The sequence below is a fragment of the Oncorhynchus tshawytscha genome, linkage group LG01, assembly GCF_018296145.1.
Source record: "Oncorhynchus tshawytscha isolate Ot180627B linkage group LG01, Otsh_v2.0, whole genome shotgun sequence".
Lineage (NCBI taxonomy): Eukaryota > Metazoa > Chordata > Actinopteri > Salmoniformes > Salmonidae > Oncorhynchus > Oncorhynchus tshawytscha.
The window spans coordinates 16,131,026-16,148,212 of record NC_056429.1 but is presented as its reverse complement, the minus strand read 5'-3'; the positions used below and the strand labels follow the sequence as shown (position 1 = coordinate 16,148,212).

Below are 17,187 nucleotides of genomic sequence, written 5' to 3'. Positions count from 1 at the left end.
ATGACGTTCTCCCAATCTTCTTCTGGATCATCCAAATGCTCTCTAGCAAACTTCAGACGGGCCTGGACATGTACTGGCTTAAGCAGGGGGGCACGTCTGGCACTGCAGGATTTGAGTCCCTGGCGGCAACGTGTGTTACTGATGGTAGGCTTTGTTACTTTGGTCCCAGCTCTCTGCAGATTATTCACTAGGTCCACCTGTGTGGTTCTGGGATTTTTGCTTACCGTTCTTGTGATCATTTTGACCCCACGGGGTGAGATCTTGGGTGAGGCTCCAGATCGAGGGAGATTATCAGTGGTCTTGTATGTCTTCCATTTCCTAATAATTGCTCCCACAGTTGATTTCTTCAAACCAAGCTGCTTACCTATTGCAGATTCAGTCTTCCCAGCCTGGTGCAGGTCTACAATTTTGTTTCTGGTGTCCTTTGACAGCTCTTTGGTCTTGGCCATAGCAGAGTTTGGAGTGTGACTGTTTGAGGTTGTGGACAGGTGTCTTTTAGTTCAAACAGGTGCCATTAATACAGGTAACGAGTGGAGGACAGAGGAGCCTCTTAAAGAAGAAGTTACAGGTCTGTGAGAGCCATAAATCTTGCTTATTTGTAGGTGACCACTTATTTTCCACCATAATTTGCAAATAAATTCATTAAAAATCCTATAATGTGATTTTCTGGATTTTGTTTTCTCATTTTGTCTGTCATAGTTGAAGTGTACCTATGATGAAAATTACAGGCCTCTCTCATCGTTTTAAGTGGGAGAACTTGCACAAATTGGTGGCTGACTAAATACTTTTTTGCCCCACTGTATATGTTTATGATTTTTTTTTCAATTTGATTTCTCCCCACAATCTACAGTGTATGCACAGGATACAGCGTGTTGAACAAAGTATAATAAAATGCTTACTTACCAGCTCTCCTCTCTGCAGTGGAACCAATTGAACTTTGTTTGTCTGTCTGTCTTTCAGGTTGTCTCACGCCCAAAAATCTGCAATCAAAGTACTCCGGAGAATGAAGTACTTTGTGGCCAGACAGAAATTTCAGGTAAAATACAGGGTGGAGGAGAGGAGTGGAGGAGAAGGGTAGGAGGAGGAGAGTGGAGGGATGGAAGAGGGGACTGTGGGAGGAGGGGAGGAGGAGAGTGGGGGATGGAAGAGGGGACTGTGGGAGGAGGGCAGGAGGAGAGTGGGGGGATGGAAGAGGGGACTGTGGGAGGAGGGGAGGAGGAGAGTGGAGGGATGGAAGAGGGGACTGTGGGAGGAGGGGAGGAGGAGAGTGGGGGGGATGGAAGAGGGGACTGTGGGAGGAGGGGAGGAGGAGAGAGTGGGGGGTGGAAGAGGGGACTGGGTGAGGAGGGGAGGGGAGGAGGCAGAGAGTGAGGGGGTGGAAGAGGAGACGGGAGGAGGGGAGGAGGTGGAGAGTGGGGGATGGAAGAGGGGACTGGGGAGGAGGGGAGGAGGAGGAGAGTGGGGGGTGGAAGAGGGGACTGGGGAGGAGGGGAGGAGGAGAGTGGGGGTGGAAGAGGAGATTGTGGGAGGAGGGGAGGAGGCGGAGAGTGGGAGGGTGGAAGAGGGGACTGTGCGAGGAGGGGAGGAGGCGGAGAGTGGGGGTGGAAGAGGGGACTGGGAGAGGAGGGGAGGAGGAGAGTGGGGGTGGAGGAGAGTGGGGGTGGAAGAGGAGGGGAGGAGGAGAGTGGGGGGTGGAGGAGGGGACTGGGAGAGGATGGGAGGAGGAGAGTGGGGGGTGGAAGAGGGGACTGGGGGAGGAGGGGAGGAGGAGAGTGGGGGAAAAGGAGTGGAGGAAGGGAGTGGAAGTAGGGAGAATAAAGAGAATAGGCTCTGGAGAGTGTTGTGGTTACTCAGGAAGGGGAGTGGTAGCCCAAGGGCATGTTGTGCAGCTGCAGAAATGGTGTGTGTGTGTGTGTGTTTGTGTGTGCGTGTGTGCATGCATGCGCATGTGTTTTATGTAGGCATGCGTATGTGTTTTATGTAGGTGTGCGTGCATGCGCATGTACGCAGTGCGTGCATTAACAATGTACGTGTGTATGTTTGAGACCGCAACTTGCACCTGCACATCTGTGTCTGTCCTGTCGTCAGTTCAGCCTCAGTATCATGGGAACCCTGTTCATCTCAGGCTCTGTGGCTAGAGTCTCTCACTGCACAGCTGCAGAAGACTAAGCACCTACCACAGAATGACCTCGCATGGCCTTTAGTCATCAACAATTCTATTTATGATCTGACTGTGGTTGTAGTCTCCAACAGTCTCCAACAAACCCAGGCTATTGCTTCAGTCTTCACGTTCAACCATCTTCTCATTACTTAATTATTTGTAGGTGATTAGCTTCTCTGTAAAAACTAAACTAGGGCCGTCACAGGGCCATCACAGGGACGATGCAGCCTTAGTCAGAAGATAGCATCATCCTCACGCAAAACAACAAGTGAAAGCCCCACTGAACGAGCACTCTTCCCTTGGCTTCCTCATCGTCAATGTACACTGCAATAACAAAGCACTGTGTTGGCCTAGGGGTTTCCCTAGGGATTTCCATGGGTGACAATGTGCTGTGTGTGTTGCACATGTTACTACAATACAATATTCATACTCCACAGCAAGCGAGGAAACCGTACGACGTGAGGGACGTGATGGAGCAGTACAACCAGGGACACCTCACCATGATGGTCCGCATTAAGGAGCTACAGAGGAGGTGGGCCACTGACTCACTCTCTTCTTTTTATTTACTCTCTCTCTCTCTCTGAAAGTCGGGAAGCAAGTTCAGGGAGTGAATACATTTAATTAATAAATGAACAAAACAAGAAACACGAACAGAGCACCGACATGAAACAGCAACATCGTTACAGAATGACGACTCAACAAAGGGAAGCATCGGGGAGTGTTTTTTTTGGGTGTGTTGGGTGTGTTGGGTGTGTTGTGTGTGTTGGGTGTGATGTCGGGTCCAGGTGTTGGAGCCGGAGCAACCTGGCAAGCCTCAGCTGTGAACAGGTTCCTGGGCCTTGACCGAGGCAACCGGGAGGTCTTAGCCAGCTCATCAGGCTCTCACGCCTCAGCCGGTTCAGTTCGTCAGGTTTCTGCGCCTCAGCGGAGGTGACCGGTCCGCTCTGAATCCCTGAGATCATCTCTTTGGTTGACATCCTGTGGCTGGAGACGAACGCGCTAGGGAGAGGGTACTGTCACATATGCTCTCTCTCCGACGCTCTAGGTCGTCATGCTCCCACGCGTCAGCCGGATCAACAGGTTCCCGCACCTTAGCAGAGGTGACATGTCCGCTCCTGATTCCTGGGATCATCATATTGGTCGGCGTCCTGCGGCAGGAGCCGCGCATTGGGGAAGGGGAACTGTCACGTGTGCTCACCCTCCCCCTCTAGGTCACCAGTCTGCTTGTTAGGGTGCACTCCTGTCACTAGAGTTACGCGCACACCTGGGCTCCATCACCTCCTTGATTACCTGCCCTTTATATGTCCCTCCCTTTGGTTTCTTCCCCAGTTATCATTGTCCTTTGGTTTCTTCCCCAGTTGTCATTGTCCTTAGGTTTCTTCCCCAGTTGTCATTGTCCTTAGGTTTCTTCCCCAGTTGTCATTGTCCTTAGGTTTCTTCCCCAGTTGTCATTGTTCTTTGTTTTCTTCCCCAGTTGTCATTGTCCTTAGGTTTCTTCCCCAGTTATCATTGTCCTTAGGTTTCTTCCCCAGTTATCATTGTCCTTTGGTTTCTTCCCCAGTTATCATTGTCCTTTGGTTTCTTCCCCAGTTATCATTGTCCTTTGGTTTCTTCCCCAGTTATCATTGTCCTTAGGTTTCTTCCCCAGTTATCATTGTCCTTTGGTTTCTTCCCCAGTTATCATTGTCCTTAGGTTTCTTCCCCAGTTATCATTGTCCTTTGGTTTCTTCCCCAGTTGTCATTGTCCTTAGGTTTCTTCCCCAGTTGTCATTGTCCTTAGGTTTCTTCCCCAGTTGTCATTGTCCTTAGGTTTCTTCCCCAGTTATCATTGTCCTTAGGTTTCTTCCCCAGTTATCATTGTCCTTAGGTTTCTTCCCCAGTTATCATTGTCCTTTGGTTTCTTCCCCAGTTATCATTGTCCTTAGGTTTCTTCCCCAGTTATCATTGTCCTTAGGTTTCTTCCCCAGTTGTCATTGTCCTTAGGTTTCTTCCCCAGTTATCATTGTCCTTTGGTTTCTTCCCCAGTTATCATTGTCCTTAGGTTTCTTCCCCAGTTATCATTGTCCTTAGGTTTCTTCAGTTATCATTGTTTGGTTTCTTCCCCAGTTATCATTGTCCTTAGGTTTCTTCCCCAGTTATCATTGTCCTTAGGTTTCTTCCCCAGTTGTCATTGTCCTTAGGTTTTTTCCCCAGTTGTCATTGTCCTTAGGTTTCTTCCCCAGTTATCATTGTCCTTAGGTTTCTTCCCCAGTTATCATTGTCCTTTGGTTTCTTCCCCAGTTGTCATTGTCCTTAGGTTTCTTCCCCAGTTGTCATTGTCCTTAGGTTTCTTCCCCAGTTATCATTGTCCTTAGGTTTCTTCCCCAGTTGTCATTGTCCTTAGGTTTCTTCCCCAGTTGTCATTGTCCTTAGGTTTCTTCCCCAGTTGTCATTGTCCTTTGGTTTCTTCCCCAGTTGTCATTGTCCTTAGGTTTCTTCCCCAGTTATCATTGTCCTTAGGTTTCTTCCCCAGTTATCATTGTCCTTAGGTTTCTTCCCCAGTTATCATTGTCCTTAGGTTTCTTCCCCAGTTGTCATTGTCCTTAGGTTTCTTCCCCAGTTATCATTGTCCTTTGGTTTCTTCCCCAGTTGTCATTGTCCTTAGGTTTCTTCCCCAGTTGTCATTGTCCTTAGGTTTCTTCCCCAGTTATCATTGTCCTTAGGTTTCTTCCCCAGTTGTCATTGTCCTTAGGTTTCTTCCCCAGTTGTCATTGTCCTTAGGTTTCTTCCCCAGTTGTCATTGTCCTTAGGTTTCTTCCCCAGTTATCATTGTCCTTAGGTTTCTTCCCCAGTTGTCATTGTCCTTAGGTTTCTTCCCCAGTTATCATTGTCCTTAGGTTTCTTCCCCAGTTATCATTGTCCTTAGGTTTCTTCCCCAGTTGTCATTGTCCTTAGGTTTCTTCCCCAGTTATCATTGTCCTTAGGTTTCTTCCCCAGTTGTCATTGTCCTTAGGTTTCTTCCCCAGTTGTCATTGTCCTTAGGTTTCTTCCCCAGTTATCATTGTCCTTAGGTTTCTTCCCCAGTTGTCGGTGTGCTGTTTGTGTTTCTTGTTTTGTTAATTTATTAATTAAATGTATTCACTCCCTGAAAAAAGAAGAAGTAGAAAAAAGAAGCATTACACTCTCTCAAGTTGGTAGTGTCACATGCACAAGTACAGTGAAATGCTTAACTTGCCAGCTCCACCCAACAGTGCCCTTTTGGGATTCCAACCTCACCTGCACACTGTTTTTACAAGTTTTTTTTATCTGTACTGTCTTTCACTTCTTTTCTTTGTTGTGAATAAATAAAACCTAAAACCCAACAGTGTAGTAATCAATATCAAAATAGTATAACTAATACAAAATATGTAGATATAATAAAGAAAACAGTAAATACAGGGTCAGTACCAATACCAAATGTACAATGTGCTGGATACTGGAGTAGTTTGAGGTAGATATGTACAGTACATGTAGGAGGGGGATTAGGAGAAAGTGACTGGTTGCAGGAGAAATGATAATAACAGTAAACAAAGTGTCAGTGTAGGGTGATACGCAGGAATATAAACATAATTCTTGTTATAAGAGTGGATACAGTGCCTTCAGAAAGTATTCACACCCCTTGACTTTTTCCACATCTTCTTGTCTTACAGCCTGAATTTGAAATGGATTCAATTGAGATTTTGTGTTACTGACCTACACACAATAACCCATAATGTCAAAACAGAATTAGGTTTTTAGAAATGTTTACAAATAAATAAAAAATGAATAGCTGAACATTTTGTCAATAATTATTCAACCCATTTGTTATGGCAAGCCTAAACATAAATTCAGGAGTAGAGATTTGCTTAACAAGTCACATAAGTTGCATGAACTCACTCTGTGTGCAATAATAGCGTTTAAAATGATTTTTGAATGACTATCTCCTCTATGTACCCCACATATACAATTATCTGTAAGGTCCCTCAGTCGAGCAGTGAATTTCAAACAAAGATTCAACCACAAAGACCAGGGAGATTTTCCAATGCCTCACATATAAAGGCACCTATTGGTAGATGGGTAAAAAAAGACATTGAATATCCCTTTGAGCATAGTGAAGTTATTAGTTGCACTTTGGATGGTGTATCAACACACCCAGTCACTACAAATATACAGGCATCCTTCCTAACTCAGTTGCCGGAGAGGAAGGAAACCACTCAGGGATTTCACCATTAGGCCAATGGCGACTTTAACACAGTTGAAGAGTTGAATGGCTGTGATAGGAGAAAACTGAGAGACATACCCAAATGTGATTCTAACTTGTATGTAAATAATCATACAGTTGAAGTCGGAAGTTTACATACACCTTAGCGAAATACATTTAAACTCAGTTTTTCACAACTCCTGACATTTAATCTGAGTAAAAACTCACTGTCTTAGGTCAGTTAGTATCACCACTTTATTTTAAGAATGTGAAATGTCAGAATAATAGTAGAGAGAATTATTTATTTAAGCTTTTATTTCTTTCATCACATTCCCAGTGGGTCAGAAGTTTACATACACTCAATTAGTATTTGGTAGCATTGCCTTTATATTGTTTAACTTGGGTCAACCGTTTTGGGTAGCCTTCTACAAGCTTCCCCCAATAAGTTTGGTGAATTTTGGCCCATTCCTCTTGAAAGAGTTGGTGTAACTGAGTCAGGTTTGTAGGCCTCCTTGCTTGCACAGGCTTTTTCAGTTCTGCCCACAAATTTTCAAAAGGATTGAGATCAGGGCTTTGTGATGGCCACTCCAGTACCTTGACTTTGTTGTCCTTAAGCCATTTTGCCACAACTTTGGAAGTATGCTTGGGGTCATTATGCATTTGGAAGACCCATTTGCGACCAAGCTTTAACTTTCTGACTGATGTCTTGAGATGTTGCTTCAATATATCCACGTAATTTTCCTCTTCATGATGCCATCTATTTTGTGAAGTGCACCAGCCCCTCCTGCAGCAAAGCACCCCCACAACATGATGCTGCCACCCCCATGCATGGTTGGGATGGTGTTCTTTGGCTTGCAAGCACCCCCCACCTTTTTCCTCCAAACATAATAATGGTCATTATGCCCAAGCAGTTCTATTTTTGATTCATCAGACCAGAGGACAAGTCTCCAAAAAGTACGATTTTTGTTCCCATGTGCAGTTGCAAACCGCAGTCTGGCTTTTTTATGGCTGTTTTTGAGCAGTGGCTTCTTCCTTGCTGAGCGGCCTTTCAGGTTATGTCGATATAGGTCTTGTTTTGCTGTGGATATAGATACTACCTGTTTCCTCCAGCATCTTCATAAGGTCCTTTGCTGCTGTTCTGTGATTGATTTGCACTTTTCGCACCAAAGTATGTTTATCTCTAGGAGACAGAACGTGCCTCCTTCCTGAGCGGTATGATGGCTGCGTGGTCCCATGGTGTTTATGCTATTGTTTGTACAGATGAACATGGTACCTTCAGGCATTTGGAAATTGCTCTCAAGAATTAACCAGACTTGTGGAGGTTTAAAAAAAAAAATCTGAGGTCTTGGCTGATTTCTTTTGATTTTCCAATGATTTCAAGCAAAGAGGCAGTGAGATTGAAGGTAGGCCTTGAAATACATCCACAGGTACACCTCCAATTGACTCAAATTATGTCAATTATCCTATCAGAAGCTTCTAAAGCCATGACATCATTTTCTGGAAATTTCCAAGCTGTTTAAAGCCACAGTCAACTTAGTGTATGTAAACTTCTGACCCACTGGAATTGTGATACAGTGAATTATAAGTGAAATAATCTGTCTGTAAACAAGTGTTGGAAAAATGTATTGTGTCATGCACAGAGTAGATGTCCTAACCAACTTGTCAAAACTATAGTTTGTTAACAAGACATTTGTGGAGTGGTTGAAAAATGAGTTTTAATGACTCCAACCTAAGTGTATGTAAACTTTCTCTCTCTTTCGATCTTTCCTTCTTCCTCTCTTTCTTTCCATCTTCCCCTCTCTCTCTCTGTCCGTCTCTCTCTTTCTTTCACTCTCTTGCATCATCTATATTTGTTTCCTTCCACTTTTCTGTCACAGACATAAAACACTAACCAATGCTGCAAAGCTTTGTCCAAAGTTTTCCCTAACGTGTCTGTCTTGTGCTCCTTCTTGTCCCCAGACTGGACCATACGTTGGGGAAACCAGGAATGTTTCTGGCAGGTAAAACCCACTTGAGGATACTCATGAACTCTTGTCACTCCTCACTGTGCCCCCTAATGTTATATACATCTCACAAACAGAGACAACCAGGCACCATGATAAGACTGAATAGACTAGACTAAATATTCTGCCAAGAGATCCCTGGTGTGTTTAGTGTGTACATGTAGTGTGTATAGAGTGTATACATAGTTTGTGAGTGTGTATGTTTGGATTTGTGTGTTTGGGTACACACACACACACTAGTGTTTGTATGCACACAACCCTTCTCCCCCTCTTCTCCTCCTCCTCCTCCTCCTCCTTCTCCTCCTCTTCTCTCCTCCTCTGCGTACCCCCTCATCTCCTCCTCTCCTTTTTTCTCCCCCTCTTCCTCCTTCTCTGCTTCTTCTCCTCCTCCTCCTCCCCCTGCTCTGTGTACCACCATCTTCCTCCTCTTCTCCATCTCTCTCTTCCACCTCCTCTTCCTCCTCCTCCTCCCTTCCCCTCCAACTCCACCTGGATGTTAACATGTCTTGGCTGACCCAGGAAGCTAACGGGGGAGCTAACATGGTTAAACACTTTCTTGATTGGCCCTGGTATTGGATTAGGAATCCAGCTGAGAAGCTTAGCGCACTTCCACGTGTTCTCCACACACACACACACACACACACACACACACACACACACACACACACACACACGCACACACACGCACATACTACATGACACACTCCACGTCCATAACCACCAAACCAGCCATACAGTATAAAACTAGCGCAGTTAGCCTGCCAAACACACAGCCCACTTCCCCCAAGTCCAAAGCCTTAGACTGAGTCTGCTCTGGCCCTAGGATGGAGCCCCATTACACTGATCTACTGCTGTTATGTTTATAGGAACTCACTGCATGACTAAGACCTATTTGCGTAAGGGGCCCCTTAGTAAGGAAGTGGGGGGGGGTGTGTGTGTGTGTGTGTGTGTGTGTGTGTGTGTGTGTGTGTGTGTGTGTGTGTGTGTGTGTGTGTGTGTGTGAGAGAGAGAGAGACAGGGGTGGTGTGTGTGTACTCTGGGTTTCTTTACATGGGGTGTAATGATGAACCTGCAGCAGTCCCGGACGGGTTTAGGGTCATTAAATATTGTGTGGCTGAAGGGTGGGTAGATGGGTTTGGGGTCATTAAATATTGTGTGGCGGACATATTGTGTGGCTGAAGGGTTATGGGGGTCATTAAATATTGTGTGGCTGAAGGGTGGGTAGATGGGTTTGGGGTCATTAAATATTGTGTGGCTGAAGGGTGGGTAGATGGGTTTAGGGTCATTACATATTGTGTGGCTGAAGGGTGGGTAGATGGGTTTAGGGTCATTACATATTGTGTGGCTGAAGGGTGGGTAGATGGGTTTAGGGTCATTACATATTGTGTGGCTGAAGGGTGGGTAGATGGGTTTGGGGTCATTAAATATTGTGTGGCTGAAGGGTGGGTAGATGGGTTTAGGGTCATTAAATATTGTGTGGCTGAAGGGTGGCTAGATGGGTTTAGGGTCATTAAATATTGTGTGGCTGAAGGGTGGGTAGATGGGTTTAGGGTCATTAAATATTGTGTGGCTGAAGGGTGGCTAGATGGGTTTAGGGTCATTAAATATCGTGTGGCGGAAGGGTGGGTAGATGGGTTTAGGGTCATTACATATTGTGTGGCTGAAGGGTGGGTGGATGGCGGGCGGATTGAATAAAGATTTTAAAAATACCTTACAAAATCCATAAATGGATCTTTCTTGTGCAATTGATGTTTTCTTTCATAATTTTAGTCTATCTGGTATTAGTGCACCAGCCTAAACTTTAGGACTTAACTGTACACACGCCAAATAGCCTACACAGCTAATCACCAAGTAATCAAATCCAATCAAATCAAATGTATTTATATAGCGCTTCGTACATCAGCTGATATCTCAAAGTGCTGTACAGAAACCCAGCCTAAAACCCCAAACAGCAAGCAATGCAGGTGTTGAAGCACGTTGGCTAGGAAAAACTCCCTAGAAAGGCCAAAACCTAGGAAGAAACCTAAAGAGGAACCAGGCTATGAGGGGTGGCCAGTCCTCTTCTGGCTGTGCCGGGTGGAGATTATAACAGAACATGGCCAAGATGTTCAAATGTTCATAAATGACCAGCATGGTCAAATAATAATAATCACCGGCAGAACAGTTGAAATTGGAGCAGCAGCACGGCCAGGTGGACTGGGGACAGCAAGGAGTCATCATGCCAGGTAGTCCTGAGGCATGGTCCTAGGGCTCAGGTCCACCGAGAGAGAGAAAGAAAGAGAGAATTAGAGAGAGCATACTTAAATTCACACAGGACACCGGATAAGACAGGAGAAGTACTCCAGATATAACAAACTGACCCTAGCCTCCCGACACATAAACTACTGCAGCATAAATACTGGAGGCTGAGACAGGAGGGGTCAGGAGACACTGTGGCCCCATCCGATGATACCCCCGGACAGGGCCAAACAGGAAGGATATAACACCACCCACAGCCCCCACACCACTAGAGGGATATCATCAACCACCAACTTACCATCCTGAGACAAGGCCGAGTATAGCCCACAAAGATCTCAGCCACGGCACAACCCAGGGGGGGATCAACCCACTCAAGTGACGTACCCCTCTTAGGGACGCTTTCTGCCAGTTTCCAAAAGTAATGCTTCGATCTTAAAGTAATGCTTTTGCAAACTGGCAGAAAAAGTTCATGTCAATTCACGGAGGCAAAAAGGGAATTCTAGAAGTTAAATTCCAATAAGACAAAAGCTGTGAAAGGAGAGTTGAAAATAAAGAGAGGGGAGGGACAGAAAAAAATCATGTTTGGATAAGATTTGGTTAAATGGTAAAAGAGGATGATAAGAGTGCGGGCTATGTTATGTGTGGTGATTGTGAGGCGCTATACAAATTTGACAGTCACAAGACGGGACTTCAAATAGGCCTATGGCACATCAAGGGAACTGTAGCCTGTTTAGATGGGTTAAATGGAAACTGAAATCTGGACAATGGCTATAACCTCTCACATAGCCTTTATATTATCTCCTGCAGAATGAAGCATTTCTTTCAGTAAAATGATACACCAAATGTAGGCAAAATTTGGACTTGGGAACAGCAGTGGAGAAATGTGATTTATTTATTTCTGCATCTTGAAAGAATGCAATGCTCAGCTAGATATCATCTGTAGAGGTGTTGTCTTCATCATACAAGCATCATAAAAGCTGATAGTATTTCAACCACATAAAATGAACCTGAAGTGAAATCCTCTCAGAAACATTTAGGGGTTGAGTTGTTTTCACAGCTTTCTTTTTCCTTATAACCCGTCAAACTGATGTCATCTGGACATTTTAAACGGAAAATCTTTCCTGTTTTGTTGTTGTTGCGTTACTGTATTTTCTCCCCAGTCCCTAAATGTATTTTCTCCGTGAGAGATGACAGAGAAAAATGTACAGATGTAACTAGATTGAAGCATTCATTTTATCGATCTATTACATTGTTCTGTTGAGCAAGGGTTTATTTAGTCTTCTAAAGCAACATAATGACAGAAGAGAAGCTACATGTATCTAATTAAAGACAAGTTGACTAACAAATAGCCTAACAAAATGTCAAAAATTATAAGCAGAAACATATCTAAATCAGGCCCCCAAACAATCCTGCACCCATTCTCAAAAAAGTGTTCTGCCATCTTTGACTGTAGTCCATAGCGCATTTTCTATATTTGCGGGTTAGGGTTGGGTGCGGGCCTCAGACTAATAGGGTGTAATTTAAGATGATTCAATTAGGCAAATTAATGAGTACCATGGGCGGTTGGGTACAATAGGTTATTGGTCTTGTCTCATGGCAGTTAGATGTAAATTGGCTTGTAGTCGAGAAACAATGGTTGAACGGACCCCCTTTAGTCTCCACTCCTGCTATCTACCTTCCCCTAGGCCTTGTGACATCTGATACCAGCAATGACCTCAGAGAATTAAGTTACAGCAAGTCTCGCTATTGACCCTATAAGAATAGATCAGGATCTTTTGCATGCCTTGTGTTGCCCCCACCAATGATGATTGAGATTGTACCACCCACCACAATAGCGAGGCCAGTGTTTGAATGAAGGGAAATGTGTGTGTTGTTTTTCAGAGAAAGGTGTAGATAAAGAATACTACACTGTGGGAGCCAGACTGGTCCGCCTGGAGGACAAGGTAAAAACAGGTTTATTCCTCCCTGTTCTTTGTATGTGTGTGTGTGTGTGTGTGTGTGTGTGTGTGTGTGTGTGTGTGTGTGTGTGTGTGTGTGTGTGTGTGTGTGCGCGTGTGTGGATTTGTGATCTTTGTATGTGTGTGTATGTGCGTGTGTGTGTGTGCGTTCATGTGTGTGTCATGAGGTAACTTTGTGCGTGAGTGCTTGTGTGTGTGCGTGCATAATGGATTCCCACATAAATAAATACTATAGTATTTTCTAAGTGTTTTTGCAGACTAAACTGTAGAATTGAATGTAGTGGTTTTGCGGACTTAAGTCCCTTTACTGTGGTATACTGTAGTATTTGCAGTTAACTATAGTAAACTCAGAAAACGTCCCTTTTTCAGGACCCTGTCTTTCAAAGATAATTCGTAAAAATCCAAATAACTTCACAGATCTTCATTGTAAAGGGTTTGAACACACTGTTTCCCATGCTTGTTCAATGAACCATAAACCATTAATGAACATGCACCTGAGGAACGGTCGTTAAGACACTAACAGCTTACAGATGGTAGGCAATTATTGTCACAGTTATGAAAACTTAGGACACTAAAGAGGCCTTTCTACTGACTCTGAAAAACACCAAACGTGCCTTAGGCATGCTGCAAGGAGGCATGAGGACTGGAGATGTGGTCAGGGCAATAAATTGCAATGTCCATACTATGAGATGCCTAAGACAGCGCTACAGGGAAACAGGATGGACAGCTGATCATCCTCGCAGTGGCAGACCAAGTGTAACAACACCTGCACAGGATCGGCACATCCAAACATCACACCTGCAGAACAGGTACAGGATGGCAACAAAAACTGCCAGAGTTACACCAGGAACTTACAATCCCTCCATCAGTGCTCAGACTGTCCGCAATAGGCTGAGAGAGGCTGGACTCAGGGCTTGTAGGCCTGTTGTAAGGCAGGTCCTCACCAGACATCACCGGCAACAACGTCGCCTATGGGCACAAACCCACCGTCGCTGGACCAGACAGGACTGGCAAAAAGTGCTCTTCTCTGACGAGTCGTGGTTTTGTGGTCGGATTTGCATGTATCGTCGAAGGAATGAGCGTTACACCGAGGCCTGTACTCTTGAGCGGAATCGATTTGGAAGTGGTGGGTCTGGGGCGGTGTGTCACAGCATCATCGGACTGAGCTTGTTGTCATTGCAGGCAATCTCAATGCTGTGCGTTACAGGGAAGACATCCTCCTCACTCATTTGGTACACTTCCTGCAGGCTCATCCTGACATGACCCTCCAGCATGACAATGCCACCAGCCATACTGCTTGTTCTGTGCGTGATTCCCTGCAAGACAGGAATGTCAGTGTTCTGCCATGGCCAGCGAAGAGCCCGGATCTCAATCTCATTGAGCACGTCTGGGACCTGTTGGATCGGAGGGTGAGGGCTAGGTCCATTCCCCCCAGAAATGTCCGGGAACTTTCAGGTGCCTTGGTGGAATAGTGGGGTAACATCTCACAGCAAGAACTGGCAAATCTGGTGCAGTCCATGAGGAGGAGATGCACTGCAGTACTTAATGCAGCTGGTGGCCACACCAGATACTGACTGTTACTTTTGATTTTGACCCCCCCTTTGTTCAGGGACCCATTATTCCATTTCTGTTAGTCACATGTGTCACGCCCTGACCTTAGAGAGCCTTTTTATGTCTCTATTTGGTTTGGTCAGGGTGTGATTTGGGTGGGCATTCTATGTTCTGATTTCTATGTTTTTTGTGTTTATATGTTTTGGTTCTCAATCAGGGACAGCTGTCTGTCATTGTCTCTGATTGGGAATCATACTTAGGTAGCCCATTTCCCCTCCTTTCAATGTGGGAAGTTGTCTTTGTTAGGGGCACTATAGCCTTTGTAAGTGTCACTGTCGTTTTTGTTATTTCTTGTTTTGTTGGCGACATTTGAACAAATAAAAGAAACCACGCTGCACCTTGGTCTCATTCCGACGACGGCCGTGACAACATGTCTGTGGAACTTGTTCAGTTTATGTCTCAGTTGTTGAATCTTGTTATGTTCATACAAATATTTACACATGTTAAGTTTGCTGAAAATAAACGCAGTTGACAGTGAGAGTGCGTTTCTTTTTTTGATGTGTTTATAAATACTGTAGTCAAAGAAAACTATAGTATATACTATAGAAATTAATGTTGTGTTTTGCAGATTGTAGTATACTGTAGTATTTACTGTAGGGTTTTGTGGACTGTAGTATACTGTGGTGTATTTGTGGACAGTAGTATACTGTAGTATTTACTGTAGGGTTTTTGTGGACTGTAGTATACTGTGGTGTATTTGTGGACAGTAGTATACTATAGTATTTACTGTAGAGTTTTTGCAGACATTGATGTAGTGTTTACTACATTGTTTTATTATCTTTGACATAGAAGTGGAGGATTTCTCCTTTAGGAAACATACTGGAGAAATACTTAAATAGCACATTTTCGAAAAACCTGTTGGTAGGTCTGGGGTCTGAGCAGATAGTTCAGCACTTCTGCATTTTATCTATAATCTGTAGGGAACAATATATTCTATACTTGGCTTTTAGGCTTCTCACTTATGGGTAGACAAATTGTGATATGGGAAGGGGAATGGGCAGGGCATATGCACATTAAATACTTTAGTATTTACTATAGTTAAAAAGGTGTAGTGTTTTTGCAGACTGTAGTGGTTTTTTCTCAAAATAAAAGTAGTAATTAATTTAAAATGGGGTCTTATATTAAGCAAACCAGACAGCACCATTTTCTTGTATTCTTTTTTAGTAAGTACCAGTGGTGGAAAAACAGAGCAAAGGTAAAAGTCACCCAGTAAAATACTTGAGTGAAAGCCTAAAATTATTTGGTTTTAAATACACTTAAGTCTCAAAAGTAAAAGTATAAATAATTTAAAATGTCTTATATTAAGCAAACCAGACAGCACCATTTTCTTGTTTTTTTTATTTACAGATAGCCAGAGGCTCACTCCAACACTTAGCCATAATTTACAAACTAAGAATTTGTGTTAAGTTCGTCCGTCAGATCAGAAGCATGTAGGGATTATTAGGGATGTTCTCTTGATAAGTGCGTAAATTGGAAAATGTTCATGTCCTGCTAAGCATTTAAAATGTAACGAGTACTTTTGGGGTTGAGGGAAAATTTATGGAGGAATTCTTTAAAAAATATATATATTTTACCTTTATTTAACTAGGCAAGTCAGTTAAGAACAAATTCTTATTTTCAATGACGGCCTAGGAACAGTGGGTTAACTGCCTGTTCAGGGGCAGAACGACAGATTTGTTACTAGTCCAACGCTCTAACCACTATGCTACCCTGCCTCCCCAGGAAAAGGTACATTATTTTATTTAAGAATGTAGTGAAGTAAAATGAAAACTTTAAAAAATATAAATAGTAAAGTAAAGTACATATACCCCAAAAAACGCAGTTCGTACTGCAGTTTTCAATTGTAAACTGTAGTATTTTTTCATGTGGGTTTTCTTCAACAGAGTATGTTATGGCTGGTTACGGTCCATCGAGACGTTAAACACCCCTGATGGGATCCTAATCTCTTAGTTGTAATCTGCTGCTTGCCAGTGTGTACGTGACACGCAAGGTGTTTCATATTTGTCTGTTGATTAACGTTTCGTCAGTGTTTCCATGCCAACGACCCTATACCCTCTGTCCTCTACAACAACAAGTTGACTTGTGACTACAGTGGGTTGTGACTTGTGTTTATGATTCCAAAGGAGAACATGGAGGTTTTAAAAAGGCATTTCTAATACCAGCTAGAAGGGAGAGAGCACGCACACACACGCACACGCACACACACACGCGCACGTACACACACACACACACACACACACACACACACACACACACACACACACACACACACACACACACACACACACACACACACACACACACACACACACACACACACACACACACACACACACACACACACACACACACACACACAGAGCCCTCTGGATCTCAGTGGATCACAGCCAATAGGCAGCAGCTGTGTTATGAGACCTGTGCTGTAACCAGGCGTGTCCCACTAGGCAGAGACCAGGCAGGGCAGTGCCACCACGTGATGCCTGCCTAATGCCCAGTCATTGCCCACCAGGGACCATGTTGTGCCAGCGTTAGTTGGTCTGACTGGAGCCTGTGGGCCAGATGCGGTGCCACTGCAGTCCTGTGACTATCAGCATGTGTGAAGCCTTTCACTCACGTGGGGAATCATCCGATTCTGGTGTTTTTCCGCTCAGGGAAGTCTCACAGGATGACAATACGGCTGGAATGGGAGCCATTAAGCTGCCTGTCATTCAGAGGTCTCTGGTTCTCTTTAAACTGAGAGAGAAAGGGAGAGAAAGTGTATGTGTGTGTGTTTGTGTGTGTGGAGTTCAATACTTTCCTCCATACTACCATGGTTTTTGCTATAGGCATTGACTTTGGCTCATGGCTCCATGTCTACTATAATGCATGAGTGAAAGGACACAGCTCTCCTAGACCTCTGGTATTGACAAGAGTGAAATGATCCTGAACTAAAGACTAACCCTACAGGAGGGTAAAGGAGAGACTCACCCCACCACATATTGAGTTCTGGCCCATTTGCTGTCTGTGCATGTTGTGATC

At 44.3% G+C, this 17,187-nt stretch overlaps 1 protein-coding gene across 2 annotated transcripts in view; it reads left to right on the top strand.

Annotated features, from left to right (window-relative positions):
• The first annotated feature begins 940 nt into the window (after window positions 1-940).
• Window positions 941-17,187, top strand: part of LOC112227887 (potassium voltage-gated channel subfamily KQT member 1-like) — a 111,983-nt gene continuing 95,736 nt past the window's right edge. The window contains exons 1-4 of one of the 2 annotated variants that reach the window (XM_042302058.1): window positions 941-1,036; window positions 2,599-2,693; window positions 8,319-8,359; window positions 12,482-12,543. In XM_042302058.1, the coding sequence (XP_042157992.1) occupies window positions 1,004-1,036; window positions 2,599-2,693; window positions 8,319-8,359; window positions 12,482-12,543 (231 nt within the window). In that variant the 5' untranslated portion in view covers window positions 941-1,003. Of the gene's footprint in view, window positions 1,037-2,509; window positions 2,694-8,318; window positions 8,360-12,481; window positions 12,544-17,187 lie in introns of those variants that run through there. The other variant, XM_042302040.1, reaches the window with a different exon arrangement.